Raw genomic sequence first — 25,602 nt, forward strand, 5'->3', positions numbered from 1 at the left:
GTATTGCAGTTACAGCTCTCTGCCAACAGGAGACGCTCCAGCTTCCCTCAGCACCAGAAAGTCAATGAACGATTAGCCTGAGTTTCAGTATTAACGTTAAAGGGTGTTATAGGAACATTTATGCACAATAACAGCTTTTATTTAAAGTGTGTTCAACACTTCAAAGTGTTTTAGTTTATGTTTTATATTAAAATGTAAAGACGTATTTCTATAGAACACAGAAACTTAAATGAATCAGAGAGTTGTGGCATCATTAATTCAGAACAAGCAGGTAAAGGACAGGAGAGATCAATCTGGATGATTTAAACGATTCTCCTGCATTACGTGCTGCTTCTGAACATTATTATTATTATTATAATCTGTCACTGGTTCATATCAAGAAAAAGAAAAATGCAGTTTTACAAAGATCCAATTCCTCCCTCTGCCTTTTTCTTTTCACTTTTATCAAGTTCAACTTGTAACAATAACAATATATAATGAGGTCTTGGAATAATGAATGTTGTTCAGTGGAGTTAAATTAAAATGTAATTTGTCTAATATATGACATTTGTCCTCAGCTACTTTGAATAATCCAGAGAACAGAAAATACTCTGAGATAATATCTTTGTCGTCATTTGCATGAAGTGACTCTCAAATGATTAAAAACCAATCGGGCTCATTCTTTCTGTTTCTCTCTGCGTCTACCGGCCTCATCACCATCTCTGTGATGTGTACCCTCGACCCACTGAGCTGTTTCCTCTCTGCAAACACAGCTTCCTCTGTGTCTGAAACCGGAGAGGTCAGCATTCCTCTGCCAGGCCTTGAATAGAGACCCTGATTCTTGCAGTAATAGTGCAGATTCCCTGTGGGAGTGCAAACCTATCCTGTGCTCCTGTGTAGGTGGCTCCCTCAAGGTGGACAATCAGTGTCTTTGTGAAGCCCGGCTGATGCCAGCAGAGCAGCTCCAGCCTGCAGCCCCTCGGCAGCCTGAGCTGTGCAGACGCTCTTCAGATGGCTTACTGGGACGAGAAGAATCCAGGAGATGCACAAACTTCACCAGGATCAGTGCTGGATTGTCACAGGAACACGTGTTGTCTCGCTGGATTAAGGACTTTCCAAACAGGACTTAATGGTTTGGATGACACCTCAGCAGCCGTGTGGGGTAACCTGACAACGAGGAGTCTCCAGCTGGCGAGAGGTAGGCCTCAGTTACTCCTCTGTTTGGACTCATAACTCTTCTCACTGATCACTCATAATCAAACGAGGTTCAAATGTCTGAAGAAAAGTTTCCTTGAGATGTTTATTGCTCTATTTAGAATTTTATGGAAACAAGGGCACGGCCAGCCAGGACAATCTGCTCCGGAGCAGCAGACTCTCCTCCCGTCATCTCTCTCGCTCCACTCACTCTGTTAAAGAGGTGAGAACTGAACAGACACAAGAAACTGTTCTGAGATCTGTTCCCTTGGTTTTTCATTCAGTCACTTTCCAGCTGAGAAGGTGTAAAGTCCTGGAGGGGCCAGTCAGCGAGCCAGTCAGGGAATTAGTCAGGATTCAATGTTAGACCACTTAACATGCTTTATTTCAGCATTCAAAATAATTAAAAACATCTCAATTTATTATACATATACAAAATAGGTACAGATCCTTGTGGTGTTTTGCCCCCAGAGGTGTGTCTGTCTGTCTCTCACAAACATTATGCTGATGGTTCTATTTCTGTGCATTTAAAAAAATCTGTTTGATTCCAATTTTTGGGGGTGAAAACAGTAAACAAATGAAGAGGTGGAGAGGAATTTAAAAAGAGAGAGGAGAGGTGCAGAGCTGGTTCAAAACACAAACCAGAAGCTAGAGTTTCACTGCCAGCACGAAGAAGTCTGGAAAGAGAAGTTTGAATTGTTCTGGACACCAAGAATAAAAGCTGTGGTTTCGTTTTAGCACCAACGAGGTCCTGCCGCACCAGAGTGAAATTAAAACTAGAGAGCGGTGACACCAGGCTGGACGGGCAGGAGACCTCAAAGAAAGAATAGCACCAAGTTTGAGCGGTTTCTGCTTCTGCTAAAGTTTGACTTAACCTCCACTTCCCCCCCGCCGACAGCAGGCACTTCTAAAAACACTTTTTTGTTCAGAGCTGGAATCTTTCACTTTCTGAGGTAGCCATAGGATTTAGTTTCCTTTTTAAAAAATAAAGAGGTTTAAACCCATGTTTCTCTGCTGGTGGTTTTAATGAGAGGGAGAAAAGAGAGGAACAAACAAGGAAGCATCCAAAACAACAAACACAGATCAACAGCTGCAGCATCAGCGGATGAGGAGGAGGAAGAGGAGGAGTTAGCCTCGTCCGGGGCAGATGAAGGAGGGGGCAGAACAACAGAGACAAACATGGCTGTCAGTTTCACCGTTTATTCATCATCACCTGAAACGTGGTACAAAGCAATTGGGTTCTGTCTGTTGGGGCTGTCCTTTCAATCCTCTCACCGCAGTGGTGTATAAAAATACAAAAGTCACCTGTGTGTTTCAGTTGGTTTCTGTAAACTCCAGAGAGGCCTGGTTTGGCTGGATGAAGAGGGGAAGTCAATTTTTTACACTTTACAGAAGCATATATTATTTTCTTGTTGCCAGTGAAACAAAATGTCTTCTCTACAGGATCCTTGGTGTTGGTGATGGTAAAAAAAAACCAAAACAAAACAAAAATAAAAAAACGAGAGTCAGAAAGAAAAAAAGTAGTGGTCCCAAACACGATGATGCCGACACTGCCGCATCACCGCCATCTTGTCGAAGTGCAGGTTTTAGGCAAAGTGGACCATCGGAACAACGGCCGAATGGAAACTTTGATCGTAGAATCGGGAGCGAGGGGTTGGAGTTTTCAGAAAAAATGGCAATAGAAGGACGTTTTGGTGGGGCTTTGTTTTAGAGAGATGACTGCTAGAAAAAATAAAACACACTCACACACAACAACAATTTCAAGTCCAGATTTCTCTTTTTACAAGAAACAGACGGGTCCAACTTCAAGGCCAAACTCTTGGTCTGGAGCACCAACGTCCATAGGAGCAATATCAATGATGGGCAGGCGAGATGTTTTCGATGTCTTGTAGTCGATGACTGTCTTGCCCCATGTACCGGTGTGTGACTGGAGGAGAGAAGAAGAAAGACCAGTTAGAGTCAGTGCTCAAATCCTGATTACAGGATGTGAACTACAACACTATGAATATAGGATGACTTATTTGTCACGAGAGCATCAACTCACCGTGCATCCATCCTCCAGGACGCTGTAGGTGAAGCGGCTGTTGCCCTCGGCTCTGATCTCGATCTCGTTGGAGCCTTGGAGGAGCAGGGCCTTCTTGAGGTTGCCGACAGCGGCGTCCATGTAGGCGACGCTGTTCTTGCAGTGGTAGGTGACGTTCTGGGTTGCCTCGGTGGACATGAGACGCAGGAAGGTCATCTGGATGTTGACGTCCTCGGGCTGAGAGCCCTCGCTGCCGTACTCGAACTGGGGAAGAAAAGGATGGAGGAGTTGATTAATGGAACAGTGAGGATGTAGGAGGCATAATAATCTGAGGGGTTGAGTCAAAGATGAGAAACAAAGAGTGAAGGAGAAAGAAGAAGTGGAGAAGACAGGAGGGGTTGTGGAACTGAGATGGAAGGTGGGAGCATGTGAGAGACCGATGGGGGAGACAGGAGAGGGTATGAGCTAAGAAGGTTTGGCTTGTTTACCTGGAATCCGTCGGTCATGGCCTCTCCGAACCAGACGTGCTTCTTCTCCTTGATGTTCTTGCTGACATACCAGTTCTTCTTGGCAACCTCGCGCTGAGTGGGAGATACGCAGGTCTCTCCGGTCTCCATGTTACAGTAAACCTTGATGGAATCCTGAGTGCAGCCCTGGTCGGGGTCAATCCAGTACTCGCCTGATACACAAGGAATTAAAAGAGGAAAAGTCAGTCCAGTATTTTATTCGTCTAATTTCCTACATCCTGTGCCTCATCATTATCCACTCACTCTACTTAAAGACGATCAAATGTGAATATGACTTGAGAAAAGTGAATGAGTCCAGTAGGGCCAGCGGCCCTCTACCCTATCAACTGACTCACCGCTCTTCCAGTCAGGGTGGCACATCTTGAGGTCACGGCAGGTTCTGGCAGGGTTCTTGCGGGTTCCATCGGGGCTGCGGATCTGCTCAATCTGCTGGCTGAGGCTCTTCAGGGTGCTGTCCACTTCCAGATCACGGTCGCGCAGAACATTGGCATCATCAGCACGGAACATACGGAAGGGATCGGGTGCCTTCTCCTGAGGCTGGGCGATGAAGCCAAGGTCGAATCCGCCACCAGGGGCGCCAGGTGCTCCAGCTGGACCGGGAGGTCCAGGAGGACCCTGAGAATGGAGAAGAAGAAGAAGGGAGAAGAATAAGGAGAATAAGTTGGTTAATGGATTGCTGGTGGAGGCTTTGTGGTGCTCCTGAAAATGACAGTTTCCATGTTTCTTGAGACACTTACAGAAGGTCCCATCTCTCCAGAGCGACCACGGGTTCCAGGAGGTCCAGTGGGTCCAGGCAGGCCACTCATACCATCCTTACCAGCAGATCCAGCAGCTCCAGAGGGGCCCTGCAATCAGCACAGAAGAAAACCTTGTAATTTCTATACAGACCATTTTCAGACATGCAAAGAAGCAAATATGAAAATGCTAAACTGCATCAAGTAGTTAAAGATTGTCGACGTATTAACTTACTCTAGGTCCAGCAGGTCCGGCAGAACCAGCAGGTCCCTGATCTCCACTGGGTCCCTATGGGTTCATTCACAAAAATAGGAGTTAGCGGTTGAATCTGTTTGTTTTATTTGTCTGCAGTATATGTTGGCCCATGTGTTAAGTTACTCACGGAGGGTCCAGGAGGTCCCTGCATGCCGGTGAATCCTCTGTGTCCCTTCATGCCTCTTTCTCCAGCCTCTCCGGATTCTCCCTTGTCTCCACGAAGTCCAGGAGCGCCCTGTTTGGAGGAAGAAGGGGATGAAGTGTTTAGTTTCGTCTTCCTCAGCATAGTGTGTCGTTATAAAAGGAGTGTATGAATGGTGCTGATGTTGTGACTTACAGCAGGTCCACGAGGCCCAGCAGGTCCAGCAGAGCCAGCTACACCAGCAGGTCCCTAAAACACAAAACAAGTTTCATATGGAGGCAGGGTGCAGAGACATACAAAGCTGACTGTCCTTACTGTAACTTAGACACATCCATAAAAGACCCAAGCAGTGACCACTAAATTGTTTCATTACTTACACTCTCTCCACGGTCACCACTCTTTCCAGCGGGTCCAACAGGTCCGGGGGCGCCAGGGGGTCCAGGGGCACCAGAAGCTCCGGCGGGGCCGCTCTCTCCACGGTCTCCCTGAAACACAAAAACAATAATACTTTATTTCCCCACCTGTAGTCTTTGTATTCTATTACCACAGCCTGACGTCCAGTCCTATGTTCCTGGACGTCAGAGGTCTATGGGGATAGGAATATCCTCAAATAACAATATTCGTACTTTAAAGGCTCACAGTGTCTAGCAGGAGCCACGGTGGTGTTAGCATGTTGCTATTGGTTGGTTGAGGTTGACTGATCTGACTCTTATGAAGCTCTGTCCTGTGAGGATGAACTAACCTTGGGTCCGGCAGCGCCATCGCGACCAGCTGATCCCTCGTTACCAGCGGCTCCCTAAAACAACAACACACAGCTGATGAAGAAACAACCTCTGGGTTGACGTATACACGATATTATCTGGATACAGACAGATGGCAATGTTGATCTCATGTGCAATCGTTTTTCCGTACCTCACGTCCAGTCTCGCCTGGGGCTCCTGCGAGTCCAGAAGGTCCCATGGGTCCGGGAGGTCCACGCTCACCACTGGGTCCACCAGGTCCCTGCTTTCCAACCTCTCCCTATGGGTGTAACAGACAGTTGTAATAACATTAGTACCTTTTCTAAAAGTTTAAAGCCTTTCTGGATTTAGGTGAATGAAAGTGGAAATAGTGGAATGGTATAGCACAGCCTTCACTCTTCTAAATTTCCGGATTTCTGGCCGTATTTGGTTCTAAACCGAGCGTTGGCTCAATAAAGACATTTAGATTTCCTTTCCTGGATCCATCTGACTGCTTTACAGTTTATAGCCTTAGTTGAGTAAAATGATGAACTTACAGAAGGTCCGGGCATGCCAGGGAAACCTCTCTCTCCTCTCTGTCCAGGCAGACCAACAATACCACGGCCTCCAGCAATACCCTGAGGTCCAGGAATACCAGAACTACCCTGCAGGGGGAGACAGAGAGAGATAAAGAGAAATTGGTCAGACCTCAAGGTTCAAGGTGGCGGAATGGGCCAACACAAAGTAACTCATTTCAGAAGCATTTCAGTCTATTCTGAAGGTTAAAGGTAACTTACAGGAGCACCCTCGGAACCGGGGTTACCCTTCTCTCCAGAAGATCCTGGGGGTCCAGCTGCACCCATCTCACCAGGGCGACCAGCAGGTCCAGTCTCACCACGGTTTCCTTTGGGTCCCTCCTTGCCAACCGCTCCAGAGGGTCCGGGAGGTCCAGCGTTGCCCTGTGGGTGGGGGGGGAATACAATACTGTTAAAAACCATCTTGGATGTTGAGCTCTTCCTAAGGAACAGTTGCTTGTAACATTAGAGAGCAACTTACAGAGGGGCCGGGAGGTCCAACTCTGCCAGCACCGCCAGGGAAGCCAGTAGCACCCTGAGGAGACAGTCAGAGGGTCACATGTCAGGCAACATGATATGAGAACAAAGATAAATCATAAACAAATCAGCTTTTTGCAAAGCAAGTGAGCCATCTAGATGAAAACATAGAATCAGGATTATGGACTGCTTCTGAGTATTTGTGCTATTGCTAGGATTGACAGTATGATCAGGGACACGGTCATCTCTGACCTCTATGAGATTGCTTGAAATGTTCCTGATCTAGGAACTGAAAGCATCTAGGTATAAATATAAATGTAATAAAGGAAGAGTGGGACTGAAGGGAAGAAGAGCAATGACTTACAGGAGGTCCAGCAGGTCCACGGGCTCCTTTGGCGCCAGTGTTTCCAACGGGACCCTAAAAGTAAACAAAATGGTGTCAATTAACATGGGAGAACCAGTCACAGGTTATGTAGCAACTGCAAATAACTGTATTTTCTGCACTCTAATGGTTGTTATTGTAAAAGTTAACAAACCGCAGGTCCAGCAGCACCAGTGGGTCCAGCGGCACCGGGGGGACCAGCGTCTCCCTTAGCACCGTTATCTCCAGACTCTCCCTTAGCACCAGGCTGTCCATCACCACCCTGCGTTCGAATGATGGAGGATAGCAAATTATTGTTTGTTATAGTTACAAAAAATGGTTGGTAAAAGAAGCCAGGACATTTGAGAGGTATCACTTACAGGGGGTCCAGCGAATCCAGCGGGTCCGGGTGGTCCAGACTCTCCACGCTCACCCTGAGGAAGAGTAGGAAGAAAAGTCAGCAGAGCATTTGAAGATTCAGCTTGGAGCAGCAAGAGAAGTCTGGTCGAAGTTCCACTGTCACCTTCTGAGAAGGACAAACCAGTTACTTACAGGGGCTCCACGGCCTCCAGCAGGTCCAACAATTCCAGGCGCGCCAGGCTCTCCCTTGTCTCCACTGGCTCCAGCAGATCCGGGAAGTCCGATAGGTCCAGTCATACCACGAGGACCATCCTTACCAGGAGCTCCATCACCACCCTTAGCTCCTTGGTCACCCTACGTGCATGGATAGTGAGGGGATACAGGGAATGAATATACATCTGTCATAGTGAGAGAATGTTGTAGGCATGATTACAACATATAAGATGATATGATGTAGTGTTGATTTAAACTGGTCAGATTTTTGTTGCTTTAACGAGTTAGATCTCTAATGATAAGTTCTGGTTCTGCACTGATGTACATGAGAAGTCACACATGATATATACTGGGAATATTGGGAGTTGTAGGAATACTCACTCTGTCTCCCCTCAGTCCTGGAAGACCAGCAGATCCACGCTCACCAGGCATTCCCTGGAGTCCAGGAGGACCCTGAGCTCCGGGGGCTCCGGGGTTTCCAGAATCTCCCTGAAGATAAAGAGGAAAACGGACAAGGACTATTAGCAGAAAGAAATCAAAACCGTAGAAAACGCTGCCTAGTTCTCCGGACATCCATTATTTTCCTTTCATGTCAGCCGTGGGTTTACCTTAGCACCATCGTTTCCAGAAGCTCCAGGGGATCCACGGGCACCAGCAGGTCCCAAGGCGCCGGGGGCTCCACGCTCACCGGGGAATCCTCTGTCACCCTGAAGAGTGGAAAAGTTAGGTTTGTTGAGGTAGTCCAGCAGTGGTCCAACACATCAGTAGGATATGATGCTGGATTTCTCATTTAAGACACACTGTGTTAGCAAGCTAGCAGTTCTGGAAGGTTTCAACCGTTGTGTATCTTACTTTAGCTGCAGATTTAATTAGCATCATCACATAGCTTGTTTGACTGTAGCCATGTAGCCGAGGCATTTTACAAACTGAAGTCAAGATCGTACAATATGAAAGAGAAACAGTTCCCTCAACAAAAGAATCTGCTTTGAGTGACTTACTCTGGATCCAGCGGGTCCAGTAGCTCCAGCCTCACCGGGCAGACCCTGGAGAGTTCAGGAAACAGAGGTGGAGGAAATGCAATGTGTCAGTTCATAAGAGAGAATACGTTTCTTCAGAGTGTGCAGGTGAATCATATCTCAGTCAGTACCTGCTCTCCGGGCTTTCCACTCTCACCAAGAGCACCCTGGGGTCCGGGAAGACCCTGGAAACCAGGACCTCCAGCAGCTCCTTGCTCTCCTCTCTCACCAGCAGGGCCCTGTTGATGAATCAAAGAGTCAGAAAAAAGAGAAATGACCAGATCTAGGTGATGGTTAGCTGGATGTTGGAGTGGTTCTGTCTACTTACAGCAGGTCCAGTTTGACCCTGAGCACCAACATCACCATCCTTTCCGGGGGCACCCTGGGTAGAAAGATGGTTGATATTTAGGGAAACCGGTTCTATACAGGACAACAAATCGATGGAGTAACATGGAATCAAGGTGTAACATAGTGTAGACAACTTACAACGGGGCCGGTGGGTCCCATTACTCCTCTCTCGCCAGGCTTTCCACCCTCACCCTACGGACAGGAAGAGGGAAACAGAGTTAGCAGAGATGTGGAGACCATGTTATGAATATCCTTGTTCTCAGAACTGTTCATGTTCATAAACAGCTGAAGTTACTGTGCAGCAGACATATAACTCACAGCTGCTCCCTTGGGTCCGGGGAATCCCATAACTCCGGGCTGGCCTCTAGCTCCAACGGCGCCAGGGGGTCCGGGGCGGCCATCTTGTCCAGGGGCACCCTGTTACAGAGGATTCATTAAGGATAAATTCACATAGCCTAAACCTTTAAAATGTAGCCTAGATGTTTTGATAAGACTAGAATCGAATTTATTATTCTGAAAATTAACTTACAGCTGCTCCCATCTTGCCATCAGGTCCAGGGCTGCCAGGGCTACCAGTCATACCCTACAGATCAGAGGTCAGAGGTCAGAAGAGAACCTGGACAGGGGTCATGTCATGTTTCTGATAATTATGGGATCAATAGTAGGGTATCTTACCTTGGCTCCAGGGAGACCGGCCTCACCAGTGCGGCCAGGCTCACCAGTGGAACCTTTAGGTCCAACAAGACCAGGGGCACCGCGCTCACCAGGGGCACCCTATGATGGACAGGAAGAGGTTAGATCTAATGCACCTCAAAAGTGAACTGCAAAAATGAATCAAATGCATGTTTCACTCACTTTGGCTCCAGCAGCACCATCAGAGCCGGGGAAACCACGGCCGCCGGGACCGCCCTGCAGAGAGAAACAAGCAGGACCTGCTTAGTGCTGGGAACAAAGCTGGGAGGGGCTGACACCTGGGGGATTCAAACCATGAGCATTCTGACAGAGGTCCCACCTCATTCAATGCTACTGTGTCATCTGTGCTGTTTGTAAACAGTGATGCAATCAGGCCTTTTTGTGTGTTTCCATTATGTATAAACAAAATCTAGTCGTCATAAAAGTGCACCAAACGTTTTGAGGCCAGATGCATTATGGGGCTGCCAACCAAGATGTAACGCTCTGTATACAGTGTATTTTATGCCTTTGTCTGTCCATCACCTACAATATGTTCACTATCAGCAACAATTTTTCAGTGTGTGTGTTAATAATTCGACTGCGCTTAAAATAGTAATTCATATATAATTATAAGATATATATATATAAGTATATATACTCCAAGCCTTTTCTCTTTGAGATACATACACGCTCTCCGGGGGCTCCACGGCCTCCTGCAGCACCGGGCTCTCCTCTGGCTCCTCTCTTGCCCTCCTCACCGGAAGGTCCTGGGGGTCCCTGAAGTCCTGCGATACCCTGCAGGACACACACATTGTTGGCACGGCATTAACACACGTGTGTAGATGTGTGAGAGACAAAGAGAGGGGGGTGCTTGATGCAGACTGTGGGGAACTTACACTCTCTCCCTTGGCACCGGCCTCTCCCTTGGATCCTGGGGCACCAGTCTCACCCTGAAGGAGACAAACAAATAAGCAAAGACAAAAAAACGACATCAACAAACTTCAAAACACCAGAAGAAAACTGATGTAATGCATTTTGTTTACATTTATTTTCACTTCATTGTGTCTGGAGTAAACTTTAACTTGTTATCATGTCCATCCACAAGGGACAGATTTCAGAAACGACTGTCCTCAGTGACGAGGGATCTCTACTCACAGTGTTTCCCTTTGCTCCAGTGGCACCAGCAGCACCCTGAGCTCCTGGGGGTCCACGGGGTCCGGGGAAACCGGGAGCTCCAGCAACTCCAGCAGAGCCCTGCAGGGGGCAGCACAGAACAACAAAACAGTCAGATTACGCTGCACGGACCTGGCAGTGGTATGATGATAACTATGAAACTCCAGCGCTGGCTGCTTTGGCAGTGCCTTGCTCAACCTTCTGGGCTGAACAGGGATTTAGACCTTCAACCCTGACATGCCTGTGAAAGAAATGCACAGGTAGAATACTCACAGGAAGTCCTTTGGCTCCAGGGGCTCCATCAGTTCCAGGGTTTCCCTGGGAGGAGAAAGAAGGGGGACATTTTAATTCAGGCCCAGAGGAAGTGGTTTCACTATCATTCAGGATTTTCTGGACGTCAGTACTTACAGAAGGTCCAGCAACTCCGGCGGGTCCAGGGTTACCGGGCTCACCACGGGCTCCAGCGGGACCCTCAGGTCCACGACTACCCTGAGCTCCACCTTCACCCTAAACAAGAGAAGAAGAGTTTGATAATTAATATGATATTTGCCATTATCCAACATGGTCAAAGACAAAAGGAAGAAATGTCAGCATCAATTATCAACGTCAATACAAATAAGAAAAGAAAGAAAGAAAAGATTTTAGTTTTGGAAACACTGTGTTAAAGTTAAAAAGTTGTATAAACTCGTAGTATTATATCTATACATCTCACTTCTAAATAAACTGAAACCAAGGATAATATACAAACAATACATTTATGTTAGTATTCTGCATTAATAGGAAATTATTATTTTTCATTCATTTCCTACAGCAAAGTTGGATAAAAATCGAATTTTTACTGAAATATTATTTAATATTATTCCAATGTGAACATGTAGAATAGAATATGGAAAGAGCAGAATTCCTCTGTTTGACCCCTGTTGGGTCAAAAGTCAAATTTAAATTCAACTGTCTGAGAGAAATGCCTCAAAGCTTCTGCCGGGTCGGGTCAGTGACTTTGGTATGGACCTCAGAAGAGACAAGAAGAGATGAAAACAGAAGAAGAAGAGGAAGAAGGTGAACGCTGTAGAGGATCCAGGAAGATGAAGGACACTTTGAAAATGGAAGATCTGGCAGATTATTGGTTGGGCTCCTGTCGGGCTTAGTTGTACCTTTGATCCGGGGCCACCAGGGAAGCCAGGGGGTCCAGCGGGGCCGGTGGGACCCTGAGAAGAAACCATACAAACGAGATTCAGACTCATGTAGCAGATCCATGCAGCTTTAAAAGGGAATAAATACAACAGGCCTAAAAAGCAAATTCACATTCTTGAAGAAGCCAATTTGAAATAAGTGCGATAATTTGGTAAAACAAATTTTTGTGAGTTTCTCAAGTTGTATTGGAAGTTTTATATTTAATAAACATTGGAGTTTCAGAGGATAAGAGACTTACAGGAGGTCCAGCAGCACCAGCGGCACCATCGTTACCACGAGCTCCCTGCAGAACACAGACACATGTGATTGGTGGATATGCTCACTGACGCACTGATTGGCTGAATAGAGACAATGTGTGTGTGTTTGTGTGTGTGTGTGTGAGGTGACTCACAGCAGATCCAGTAGCACCAGAGCGACCTCTCTCACCGGGCAGACCACGAGCTCCCTGAGAGAGAGAGAGAGAGACGGTCAGATACAACCTCTGAAAGTGGCATCATCAGGGTCCAGCACAGGGGACGCTTGTTTTACTCACCATAGCTCCGGGGGTTCCGTTCTCACCAGCAGTTCCAGACTCTCCCTAAAAACACACACACACACACATTAACATACAGGTGATGCAGCGTCCTTCCTCAATATGAATTCAACGAGCCAACATGGCTGCCACTGTGATCGGGACTGTGACCTCAACTCAGCCGACACAGCAGATTTAACCAAGAGATGCTTCTTGGTGCATTACGGGAAATGTAGGCTGCTTCACTTCTAACCATCGTTTGTAATGTGAGTTATGATTCACAAGAGATGTGTTAGCACTTGTCCTTTGCGGAGTGTTTCAATGGGACTGTTACACTCACCTTGGGTCCAGCGGGGCCAGAGTCTCCCTTGGCACCATCGAGACCACTGAATCCCTAGAGACAAAGAGGGGGAGACGTTGGATTAGTCCACAGGCGTCGGGCAGGAAGATGCTGTTGCTCTGATTTTGGGTTTCTTGGATGTGACTCACTCTGTGTCCCTTGATTCCGGGCAGGCCGGGGGTTCCGGGGAATCCACGAGCTCCCTGAGAGACAGGAGACAGGATTCACTATCACACTTCTGTTCACACTGTAACACTGCATGGCTATGAATTGATTTGCCCTGGTAACTTACCTGAGGGCCGGAAGGTCCGCGCTCACCGCCACGGCCGGGTTTGCCAGACTCACCCTGAGGGAAGGAGAACGGGGACGGATGAACAGATGAAGTTTTTCTGTCTCATTCATTGAGACCAACGATATAAACAGATAAGAAACATAAGCAGGTTCAGTGAACTCACATCCTCTCCGTTCTTGCCAGGGGGGCCAGCGGCGCCACGGGGACCCATGGGACCCTGCAGAGGAGAACATGGTGAGCCTCAGACTACCCAGGTGCAGTGTGAGTGTGTCTTTGTGTCATGGTATCATACTCACAGAAGAACCAGCCTCACCAGGCTCACCAGGGGGGCCAGTGAATCCCTGAGGTCCCTGCAGGAGGTAACAAACCAAAACATCATCACTGAACCAGTCAGACCCACAATGGTGGTAAAAACATCACATGGATCCACGTCACACTCAGGGAGGTCCACAGGGAATCTTTGTTTCATGGATCAGATGTGGTTATTTCTCCTTTTGTTTCACGTTCAGTGACTTGTTATGGATTGAAAGGCGTTTGTGTTTATTTGGATGAAGCCTCAGCTGCATTCACAGATCTGCTCCAGTCCCATGTGTCAGTGTGAAGATGTTTCCTGAATCGAAGCCCTTCAGCTGCTGTTTGGAAAGTTACAATATTCCTCCTGGTAATTCCTATGTGTTTCTCTTTCATCCCTCAAACCTCCATGGAAGTCTGACCACTGGAGCTTTGTGTGTGTTTGTAGTTCTTCATGTTTCTCAACTGCGCACAATGATGTCATGAGGTTCCTTCACTGTCTTTAGATATAAAACCAGGTTTCTGACTTGAGGAAGGAGGAGGTTGTGTACTCACACTAGAGCCAGGAGGTCCAGGGGGTCCACGGGGTCCCATAGGGCCCTGTCAATCAAACAGAGGCAAGTTCAGACACTGTCATCATCATTTAGAACTGACAGTGTGTCTGTTTGTGTGTGTGTGTGTGTGTGTGTTTGTGTGTGTACCATGGGTCCAGGAACAGACATGCCAGGGGATTTGTCATCGTAGCCACCGGACATCTGAGGAGAGAAGTTCTGGAAGAAAGACAAACACAAACAAACACGTGAGTCACAGAAAAATATAATTTCTCAGATTCAAACTTTCAATGACATGAAAAAAATGTATTTTGTACGTTGTCTTTGAATATTGAACATTATTACGCTGCATGTTCCCAGAGTGCGTGAGATTTCAGACCCTTCTTTCTCAGCCTGACCTCTGACCCTGACCTTTGACCTTGTTGTGGTTCTAGCTTAGCATGGTCTATTAGAATGGAAACCTGTCATTGACTTGTTGGTATCATGGTAAACTGAATTCCTACAACATCACAAGCAGAGATCAGTGTCAAACTGTAGAATGTGTCTTTAGACTGATATCTGCAGGTATTTATCATTAGTCAGTAATAAGGAGGGTGGATTAGACTGGGTGTGTCCTATTAGCTTAGCATGGGGAGTTAGCATGCAGGTAAATGATGAATTGTACATTAAACTGGTGATGGGAGCAGAGTGAGCTTAACTTTCCTTCATAAATATGAACAGCCACAGCACAATAAATCAGATTGTGAGACTGTGGGTGTGAGATTCTTCCCACGATTCATTCAGACCTTTAATAATTATCAAATCGATGGATATCAAATCAACATCCTCTGAGCCTCTGAAGCATCGCTACATCCACACTGACGACCTCTGACCTCCAAGTGACAACCAGCCTCCAATCAGAGTAAGCACAAGGGATTATGGGTAATGGGATGTGAGGACTGGGAACTAGTTATTTTCTGAGCACCACAGAAGAAGAAGCTGTAGACTGACACATGATCAGAACCTAAACTGGTCCAGCACAGAGAGAGAGAACTTACTCCTCCGAGGCCGGGGGGTCCAGGGGGGCCGGGAGGTCCAGGCATACCGTTCTGACCGGGGATTCCATCATTACCAGGAGGACCAGGAAGACCCTGCAGGTGGAGGGGAGGAGAAGAGAGAGGTCAGAGGTCAGAGGGAAAGAGTTGTATCTGGGTCTTCATCTCCTGTTTCTTCACAGGATCTCAAAGCAGCTGCTCGACATCATGTGACCAACCAGGAGAGGACTGGTGGTGGTCCTGTGACATCAGCAAACAGGAAGTGAGTGAGAACGCTTGTTTTAAATAAAATGAATTATGCCATCGTCACAGGCCCAGGATAATAAATGACCTTTCTGTATTCTACAAGAGAAATAACCTCAGTAACAAAGTAAAACAGTTTCTCTCTGAACCAGATCAGTGTGAAGAACATTCTAAACCCTGACGGAGGAAATAAAAACACAGGGAAGCTTTAAATTAAAACTCTAACAATTTGTTCTCTGGTTTGCAAAGATCCTGACTTCACGTCTCCTTCTGCTTCGCCCTCAGGCTGCAGGTTCCTCCTGTTTCTGATCTCAGCAAATAACAAACTGATAAATCAAACTGCTCGCCTGACAAACGCTGCAGTGCAGAGTCATCAGTGAATGTTTGATGGAGTCTGACAATAAGCCAGTAAATCCATCGAGCCTCCATCGGGCCTGTCGTTACTTTTCATGCTTCAAGCTGAGTGAATGTGTCTGAGCTGCTCTAACGAGGCCAACACACACACACACACACAGACACTCACTCACACAAACACACACACAGTCAGTTGAGCTGCGTCGACATGAACACACAAGCCTCAAACGCACCAACAGGCCTCAGGTGAACAAAAACCAGGGATTGAATCATGGGAGGAAGAGAATGTGAACCTACTCTCTCTCCCTTGGGTCCACGCTCTCCCTTGGGTCCCTGCACAGGAAAACAAGAACATAGAATGAGATAATATATCAGAATGTGATATAATCAATAAAGTGTTGATCAATGATGAATCCAGAAGCTGACTTCATTTCAGACCAATAAACTACACTGGAATCCCTTCAGTCATTGATCAATAATCACTTTAAAAATCCACAGTCATTCATTTTTTTTGTGTGATGATGATAAATATAAAACTAATCATTTTAATGTTAAATCAATGAAATAAAGAATAGTCAATATTTACCTCAACTTGAGGCTCTTGGAAGCCTGAGACACAAACAGGTGGAACATTAGAATACACAAATATGCATCACACAAAAACATTTACACATTATTTATATTATATTTATTATTATTATTATTATTATTATTATTATTATTATTATTATTTAACTCATCTAATCCTGAAATCATGAGATAATTCAATTAATTCACTGTATGTGTAGAATAGACTAGAATATAAATAGATTAGAATAGAATATAAATAAAATCAATAGAATACAAATAGGTTATTCTAGAATAGAGTACAACAGAATAGAATAGAATAGAATGGAGTAGAAGAGGCTGTACCGTCGTCGGGGCAGATGGGGCAGCACTCGTCGTGGGGGATGATGGGGTTGGGGCAGTCGGTTGTGTCCTCGCAGATGACCTCATCACACATCACGGTGCCGCTGTCGCACACACAGATCTGACACGGTTCCGGTTTCCACACATCCCGGTCCGCAAACACCTGGCCGTCCAAGGTGCAGCTACCCTGCGCGCCTGAGGGGGCGACAGAGAGCAGAGGGGCAGGTGAGGCCTCACACACACAGACACACACCTACACACAACACCTACAAGCTCGAGGGTGTAGATGAAATCCAAATGAAAAATAAAAAGTTAACATTATTAATTATTTTCATGATTTAACTAATATAAAAAAATGTATACAAATATTTTATAAAGAAACAAATAAATAATCAATAAACACAAATATTCTATCATTGCATTAACTCACTACTAAAATGCTCAAACCTAAATAACCTGGAAGTGGAATCAGAGTTTTGATCATATAGGAAAAGAGCGTGTCACTTGTGGTTTGGACGTGACGTCATCTAACGCCTCAGCCATGAGGATTAAAAACATGAAACCAGATGAAAACATGAGAAGCTCGAAGCTGGAGAAGAGTTTTAGAGTTTGGAGCAGACAGAAGAGACAGAGGCGACGCACAGGCCGCGCACACGTCTGGGTCAGGCCACTGCGTCATTACGCACGGTGCCACGCTCTTTACGCACAGAACTCAGAGAGACTTCACTTCGTCTCATCACTAGATGCTGCTCTGCTCTAACTCGGTCACATGTTCCGACCCGAGCTCCACCGCCACTGCCTCCTAGCAGAACTCAGTCCGGACCGGAGGATCCGCTCGGCTCCTCTCGGCTCCGCTCGGCTCCTCTCGGCTCCGCTCGGCTCCTCTCGGCTCAGCTCGGCTCAGCTCGGCCCAGACGGCTCGTGCCAAAGCGCTGAGCTCACCGGCGGCTTGGCAGCGACGGGTGGAAACCATCCGCATGTGTTTGTAATTAGAGGAAACAGAAAAAACCCAGTGGAAAGAAGAGGGGGAGGAGGGGGACGTGGCGGCCAGATGTGTCTGCAGGTGGCGAGAGAAGCCTCTGGGTGGCGCTGTGACACAGATAGAGAGGCTGACGCCACATCTGCTTCAGATAGACAGACAGGCAGCTGAGTCCTGTCCAGAGGAACATCTGGAAAAATAGAGCTCAGCCCCTCGGTTCTTGTTTCCAGAGACTGTGAGACAGATTTTTCTTTGTCTTGTTACAGGAGGAAAATCTTTGTGTCTCCGAGCCACTGAGCAACACTGTGCTCCAGAATGTCACATTTCTAAAGTCAGGACTTGTTCAGGCTGCAGAGGTCAAATGTTTCCAGCAGACAAGACTACGCCTGCTCACCACCACGTCCCCTCTCTCTCCCTGTGTCCTCCCTGTGTCCTCCCTATGAGACTCTCCCTCCCTCACCTGGCCAACTCACCACTTGGCCCCGGGCCGTGAACCACTGCCACATCGATCAGGGCCCGGTGAGCGGTGCTCGCTGTCTGACTCGTGTCGGCTGGAAGCACAAATGTCCCTGAAGACGAGCAGAGACAATTGTTCTTCCAGTCTAACTTAATGTTAATTCTGAAGGGTCTGGAGCACAGGGATAAAAGGCCACTGGAGGTTTAAGCTTTTCTAGATGATAAAAGATTTTACCAGCTGTTAGGGTTCAAATGTGCAGAAACGTAAAAACAGTTTCCATTAGAAACCGCCGCCTGGAGCGAAGCCTGGAAAACCTGCAGCAACTCGCTTTGCATGCATGTGGGGGAGGTGGGGGTCGAGAGAGAGGGGGAGAGAGAGGCCCTCTTGAGATGCCCAATGCATTACGTAAACACTGAGCTGTCTAAACTACGAGCTGAACTCTCCATCTATAACCTATAACCTATGATCTATGTGGAGACAAAGGAGCAGCACACATCAAAACTCAGATTTCTACTTCAAACTCTTTCTTCTCTTCTCTGTCTAGATCTCAGCAGCCGTCCGCCCACGAAGAGAAAATCCACTTTCAAACGCCAGAGGAAAAGCAGCCGAGAGGTTTGAGAAGCTCCAGCAAAGTGATGAAACTTACGGTCGTCCTCGCCCTGCGCTCTGACCAGGAGCACTGCCGCGCCGAGCAGCAGCGCCAGCCGCATATCCACAAAGCTGAACATGTCTAGATACCACTAGACATGTAGACTCTTTGAGGCGAGAGGAAAAAAGTTGGGGTGCTTTCTGTTTCTGCTACACTCCACTCATACACTGGTGTTTGGGGCAGGGTCCGCTCGTCTGTTCACACTCCTGACCCCAGCAGAAAACTCCCTACTGCCTCCACTCACTTTTCACCAGGGCTTTTATATGGGAGCCTGGAGAACTGGGAGGTGCCGGGGACCGGACTGGCTGAGGACGCACCCTCATTACCCGCTGCACGTTTAGGGAAGACAAGAATGGACCCCTCCTTCAAAGAGAAAAAACAGAAGAGAGGAAGAACAAGGAGAAAAAAAGCAGGTCCCTCCTTCCACGATTCAGGAGTTTGGATCAGAGAGTAGAGGGGAGAGGAAACGTGATCCTGAAGAGCATCAGAGGGTCGGAGGAGGATCTCCTCTTCCACCAGTGCATGGGTTTAATCCTGCTCTGATTTCTGGTCTGGTCTACTTCCTGGTTCACTTTGATTTCAGCTGGAAGTCAGTGTTTCTGGTTCAGGTCTAAACTATTAGAGCAGCTCGGACGCTTTCAGTTACATCAGTGTTTTTACAGCTTTAGTTGTCAGAGTGTTAACACGTCGAAGCTGCAGCCTCACATGTGTTTGCTTTAATTTGCTGCTTCAGCTCAGCTGGGATCTTTGACTCTGTTCAGATCAGGCCGGAGGTTACAGGTCACGTTTGTTATTTTCTAAATAAAGATTTAAAGACTGCTTCAGCTTTTCTCTCAGAGTCTCTCAAACTCTGCTGCTCTTATTCTGTGAGTCAGTAAATTGTCTGAATGTCTCTTTTAAGACAGTGGACAGCACTTTGTCTCCAAACGGCTCCTGGAGCTCGTCGGTGCACAGATGAAGTTCACGTCTCTAAATAACATTTATTCATGTCACACAGATAATTCACTGAGGGAGGACCTTTTTAAGAATCTACTCTTCAGAAATCACTGTCTAAGCCGGCGTGTTTGTGAATCGGCTACAATCCTGGTTGGAAATGTGAAGATGAACTATTATTATTGTTATTATTCTGGGAACATATTGAATTATAAAACACTTCAAGATTGAGAAGTTCTCTTGTGAGTGTAAATCAGAGGAGTAAACAGTTTCACGTCTTTAAACTGAAGTCACACTCGATGTGACGTCCAGAGCTGGAGGGGCTGCAGCCTCCAGCAGAGATGGGGGGGGGGCTCCAGCTCGCGGCCTGCACACCCCCTGTGGTCTGCAGCCTCAGTCCCTGCTGACTCGGGTAACGTGGACTAATTCATCAGATTTCACGCAGCTGGAGACACAACAAGCTGTGCAACAACTTTTTTCCACAAACGCGGTGATTGTGAAAGTCGTGAGCAGGAAGCTCATTAGAAAAGTTACCTGGAAACAGAGAGAGTCAGACTCCAGCTCGTTATGGAACCTCAATACAAAGATATTAATATTAATAGAAAAGCTTTGGATAAAGAAACTGATCATGTTGTGGTCATGTGACCTTCCCCTGATGATGGCGTCAGAGAAACGGTCACATGATCATGATGGAAAACACACGTATGACATGACGTGTTGATTATTGATGTGATAGAGGGATAGACAGATAGATAGATAGAGAGACAGATAGAGGGGGAGAGATAGATCGATATATATATAGATAGATAGATAGAGAAAGAGAGAGAGACATAGATAGACAGATAGATAGACAGATAGAGAGAGAGAGAGAGAGAGAGAGAGATAGAGAGAGAGAGGGAGAGAGAGATTGATGGATGGATAGATAGATAGATAGATAGATAAACAGGGAGAGAGGGATGGATGGATGAATAGATAGATAGATAGATAGATAGATAGATAGATAGATAGATAGATAGAGAGAGAGAGAGAGAGAGAGAGAGAAAGATAGATAGATAGAGAGACGGATAGATAGATAGAGAGATCGATAGATAGATAGATAGAGAGACGGATAGATAGATAGAGAGATGGATAGATAGAATGATAGATAAATAGAGAGATATAGAGATGGATGGACAGATAGATAGATAGAGAGAGAGATGGATGGACAGATAGATGTATAGATAGATAGATAGATAGATAGACATATAGATAGAATGATAGATAGATAGATAAATAGACAAACAGATAGATAGATAGAGAGATGGATAGATGGATAGATAGATAGAGAGAGAGATGGATGGACAGATAGATGTATAGATAGATAGATAGATAGACATATAGATAGAATGATAGATAGATAGATAAATAGACAAACAGATAGATAGATAGACACATAGATAGAATGATAGATAGATAGATAAATAGACAAACAGATAGATAGATAGAGAGATGGATAGATGATAGATAGATAGAGAGATAGAGAGATAGAGAGATGGATAGATGGATAGATGGATAGAGAGATAGAGAGATAGAGAGATGGATGGACAGATGAGTGACGCACACTGTAAAAAGCCTCCCATGAGTGAACCAGATGTTTTTCAGTGAGCAGCTGCCGTCGGCTCAAACTGTTTTGAAACCTGGTTCCTGCACAATTGTGGGTTTGCAGCCGTTATGATTGTTATTGGCTCTAAATAATAAAAGCCCTATTTTAGCGGTGGCATGCCCCCCCCCCCCCCCCCCCAGTCCAAATAAAGGTTCATATGGGCGATTCTCTGGTTCTCCCCCTGCAGAGAGCTGTGCAGCGCCGGGCCGGCTGCAGGTGAGCTGTAATTAAGACCAAGGCCGACATTATGGAGCAGGAGAGCTGCAGGGAAACACACAGCAGCCGCTCTGCCATCTGATCCTGCAGCAGCAGACACGTTGCACAGTCTGAAGCTGGCCAGGCAAGCCTCTAATTCACTCCTCCTCCCTCTCTCTCTGACACACAAACACACACACACACACACGCACACACACACTGCAGATACCTTCACATTATCCATGTGTCTGCCTGTTCCTTTTTTTACAGGGAAGAGGATGGAATGCGATCTGTCTTTCAGGACGATCGAGAGGCAGCGAAGAAGAAGAGAGGGAGGAAAACGCCACCTCATCATTCCCTGGTTCGACCTCCAGCTCCGATCGGATCCTCCGAGCGTCACACAGACACACACAGACACACAAACACACAAACACACATACACACATACACACATTAACACACATACAATCATGAAAAAAACAAAAAAACATGACTCTTATTTCAGCAGCACACCACGAAGCCTTAACTCACAACAGCATTTTCGCTGTGTGGTGTTTTCAGTCGACTCCGTTCAACAGATCCACTTCATGAAACGTTCTCATGGCTCCACTTTGAACTGGAATCAAACTTGGACATGAAAAAGAAATTGGTTTAGATCTGCACTTAAACAGAAACTTACACAGTTTGTAATTTGATGCTTGTGTATTAAAGGTGTTTCAGGTTTATCTCTTTCAAAGCAGCATCATAGTTTTTTTTCCAGATTCCATTATAATGATTATAAAAAACATTTTCAAATGGCAAAAACGACCTCAACCAAGCCAGCGTATGAAAACATCACTTCATCACTTTATTGACTGTAAATAGTTCAAGTTAAAAGAAGTAGAACCATTTCCTGGGTCCACCATCTTTGTTGAGGGCATTACTTCCTCTAAGTGCAGCTGATATGATAAGTCAGCTGATCGTTAGCTGCAGTGCTCGTGGAGTTCGGACGATGTTTCTGACCCGGACCAGAGGACAGACACCAAAACCGCCAACACGGCAGATATGGACGCCACAGCATCGTCTGTCATATCCACACGGGACAAAACACACAAGGACCAGGAAACATTTAATGAAGCAAATACTTGAGACAACAACTGAACTTTTCCTCCGTCCTGGGACCTTGAATGTATTTCTTAAAGACATTGTTCTGTGGTATGAAACCGATCTTTCTCGAGGGGTTGCAGCACAGCTGATTTTAAAATAGCTGTAATTGTAGTTCGTGCAGATTGACATGGTCAGAATTGAAACGTAAAAATGTTAAAAATGTTAATAGTTTTGTTTTAGAAGTTCTTTTACAAGCATTCTTACCCTTGAGTAAGTCGTGTTGCTCAAAACAAGTCACAATAAAGTTCAAATTTGTTGTTTTCACCGAACTGGCGATTGAATCTATTTCTTTAGGCCTAAAAAGTAAAGAGGACGAAATTAAAGAGTTTGAGTTCCATAAACTTTAGAAAGACTTTGATTCTCACTCCGAGCTGTCGGGAATTTGCTGCGTGATGATTGGCTGCTTCAACAGCGTTTCTCTTTAGCACATCGAGTCACATCAGTTCAAAGAGAGCAGTGTGTTTGACCCCCGATCTCAGAGGACACACAATCACACTCACACAAACACACACTCACACATCCATACAATATATATATTCTAATTAAAGCATATTGCAATAAACTCTGACTCTCTAGTTTGGGGAGAAAGAATCCGACTCTGTAATTTCCAGTGTTTCTGTGCCAGATCAGAGCCGGAGACAAACCATGGAACTGTTTCAGATTCCAGCAGAGGAGGAAAAACGAAGGGACTGAAATGAAATCAAGCCTCTGAAGGTCAGGGAGGAGCCAGAGAGACACCTGGGCCTGGAGTGAAGTGAAATAAATGAATTCAAAGAGACGTGAAGGAAAGTGTTGCTTTTGGGGATATAGATAGAGATATATGACTTATATGACATGGTTCACCTCTGGCCCCTTAATAGGAAGGTTCAGTGCAGAGATGACAGTAACTTGATGATGAAAATACCTGACCTGCACAGAATTCACGTTTATTATCTAACCACAGGTTCATGCATCCGTCAGAATTCCAGAAATGCTGAGCTTTTGGGGAAATGAAGGGGTTTTGTTGAGGAGCAGCGACTAATAACAGCACTGAGCCCCTGGTCCTAATAACAGTCATCAGGACAGAACCAGTCGACAAGTTTCACAACCACCTGAGACCCTCGTCGGGTCGGAGCCCTTCTGGCCCCGGTGGTGATCGATCCCATCGTCTTGTCCTGGAAGCTGCTGAGGGACAAACCCTCAAGAAGTCTGAAGAGAAAAGGTTTCTCCCTCGTTCCATCATTTAAAGCTGCAGTTTATGAATCGTCTTATTTCTATGAATCTTCCATATTCCTGTGAAAAGGACTTTGAGAGGTTGAATCTCTGTGTTTGAAATCTTCAGATCTAATAACAAAGGTTTTGGATGATTGAATTTAAGTTTTGAAGTTGTGCTTAAAGTTTTATAAGATATGTCAGAGTTTCAGATAATACAAAAGAATGTTTGCAGTTATTTGATTTGTTTTTTCTGCATTATTAATATATTTTATGTTTCCTATAAAATATAAGTCTGAGCATGAAACATAAATGACGAGTCCTGACGTTATCCAAGGAAAATTAAATATTCTTCTCTTACATAAAATCACACACACACACACACACACACACACACACACACACACACTGACTATGGCGGCTGTCAGTCTGGTTGTTAGTGCTCTTTGGTGTGTGCCGCTCGTCATTCAGCAGGGGAACAAGGCCGGGGGGGCAGGGGGGTGCTGTTGCTGGAGGAGGTGGGGGTCCTAAACCTCCATCCTGCCTCCCAGCTGTTTCCCCCCTGGGAGCGAGGCTCGTCCTCATTTCAGAACTTGACTGTGTCGTTAAAAACCAGATCGCAGGGCGAGGAGGCGGGTGCAAGAATGTGGAGGGGAGGGAGGGATGGAGGGGTGGAGGGATGGAGGGATGGAGGGATAGAGGGATGGAGGGATGGAGGGGTGGACGGGTGGACGGGTGGACGAATGGAGGGATGGAGGGATGGAGGGAAGGAGGGGATGAGGGCTGCTGGGATGGAGGGAGTAAGGGATGGAGGGATGGAGGGGACTGGGGATGAGGGATGGAGGGATGGAGGGATGGAGGGATGGAAGGATAGATGGGATGAAGGGATGGACGGGAAGGAGCCGGAGAAAAGATGTCAGATGATTCTCAGTAAATCACAGAACAGAAGCTGGTGAATGAACCTGAACTTTCTCTCCACCTCCAACCGGCCGAGGTTCACGTGTCACCTTCATGAACTCCATGCATCACGTGTCACCTTCATGAACTCCATGCATCACGTGTCACCTTCATGAACTCCATGCATCACGTGTCACCTTCATGAACTACATGCACATTAATGAATGTTTCATTTGAACCTGTCTGTTTTCTTCACCTCATCGTTTCTAGATGTTTGATTTTCCTGCTGCAGTTTTCAAACGACACGTTTCAGAGACGAGTGATTCTGAACCGGCCTCAGTCGGTAATCACTGCTTCCATTTCTGTCTGTTTGGACTGAACACTGACTCCAGTCCAAGGACACACACACACACACACACACACACACACACATACACATGCCCTTTCCTACTTTCTTCTTTTCCTTCTTCTTCCTGCCCTTCATGTCTTTTCATTCTATTCCTCTCTTCATCTCCCTTTGTCCTTCTTAAGTTCCTCCTTCACTTCCCCTCGTTCTCCTCCTCACTCCTGTCTTCTTGTCAGCTTCTTCCATCCTCTTCATCACTAGTTGTGCTCGGTGATGAAGCTGCAGTGGAGCCACCTGATCAGCGGCCAGGGGCCCCCTCTGAGTTCAGAGCCCCCCCCCCCCGTACCAACGCCCCTGCTTCAGATGCAACTACTGGAAATATGACACAACAATAAACAAAGACGAGGTTCATCTTCATCTTCAATCGGGAGGAAGAGGAGGTGAATTAGGTCAAATTCTCCCTCTCACCTCTAAGGAAATAGAGACAACATCAGAATTCTTACTGCTGCCACATGTTGTGTGTTTGTGTGTCTGTGTTGTGCGTTTGTGTGTGTTCTGACTGCAAAGATCATGAAACCATTTTCACAGTAACGTCCATTAATTCAAAGATCATTGATAAACCTCCTGATGACATGGCAGCACGACAGGCTGTGTGTGTGTGTGTCTGTCTCTGTGTGTGTCT

At 46.2% G+C, this 25,602-nt stretch overlaps 1 protein-coding gene across 1 annotated transcript; it reads right to left on the bottom strand.

The window, feature by feature from the left end:
- Positions 1-1,536: 1,536 nt before the first annotated feature.
- On the bottom strand, positions 1,537-18,807 carry col1a1a (collagen, type I, alpha 1a). The gene is made up of 49 exons (XM_062407896.1): positions 18,568-18,807; positions 16,489-16,680; positions 16,163-16,185; positions 15,874-15,909; positions 14,983-15,075; positions 14,096-14,164; positions 13,950-13,994; positions 13,400-13,453; positions 13,267-13,320; positions 13,104-13,157; positions 12,961-13,014; positions 12,812-12,865; positions 12,493-12,537; positions 12,352-12,405; positions 12,199-12,243; positions 11,921-11,974; positions 11,178-11,276; positions 11,043-11,087; positions 10,752-10,850; positions 10,493-10,546; positions 10,284-10,391; positions 9,780-9,833; positions 9,600-9,698; positions 9,454-9,507; positions 9,243-9,341; positions 9,063-9,116; positions 8,905-8,958; positions 8,708-8,815; positions 8,559-8,603; positions 8,169-8,267; positions 7,942-8,049; positions 7,540-7,701; positions 7,368-7,421; positions 7,163-7,270; positions 6,991-7,044; positions 6,631-6,684; positions 6,372-6,533; positions 6,132-6,239; positions 5,768-5,875; positions 5,598-5,651; positions 5,233-5,340; positions 5,051-5,104; positions 4,841-4,948; positions 4,693-4,746; positions 4,461-4,568; positions 4,059-4,338; positions 3,685-3,875; positions 3,218-3,460; positions 1,537-3,100 (listed from the first exon to the last, which is right to left on the bottom strand). The coding sequence occupies exons 1-49, from the start codon at positions 18,647-18,649 to the stop codon at positions 2,954-2,956; spliced, it is 4,344 nt and encodes a 1,447-aa protein (XP_062263880.1). The 5' UTR covers positions 18,650-18,807; the 3' UTR covers positions 1,537-2,953.
- Positions 18,808-25,602: the final 6,795 nt, after the last annotated feature.

Source organism: Platichthys flesus, chromosome 16 (genome assembly GCF_949316205.1).
Source record: "Platichthys flesus chromosome 16, fPlaFle2.1, whole genome shotgun sequence".
NCBI classification, from domain to species: Eukaryota; Metazoa; Chordata; class Actinopteri; order Pleuronectiformes; family Pleuronectidae; genus Platichthys; species Platichthys flesus.

Bases quoted from the DNA above. Each gene is read 5' to 3' on its own strand.
- col1a1a (XM_062407896.1), bottom strand. From the start codon at position 18,649: ATGTTCAGCTTTGTGGATATGCGGCTGGCGCTGCTGCTCGGCGCGGCA. The intron at 8,268-8,558 runs GTAAGTCACTCA...TCCACTCTTCAG, and splicing joins CTGGACCCGCTGGATCCAGA to GGTGACAGAGGATTCCCCGG. The intron at 6,240-6,371 runs GTAAGTTACCTT...CTCCCCCTGCAG, and splicing joins CCGGTTCCGAGGGTGCTCCT to GGTAGTTCTGGTATTCCTGG.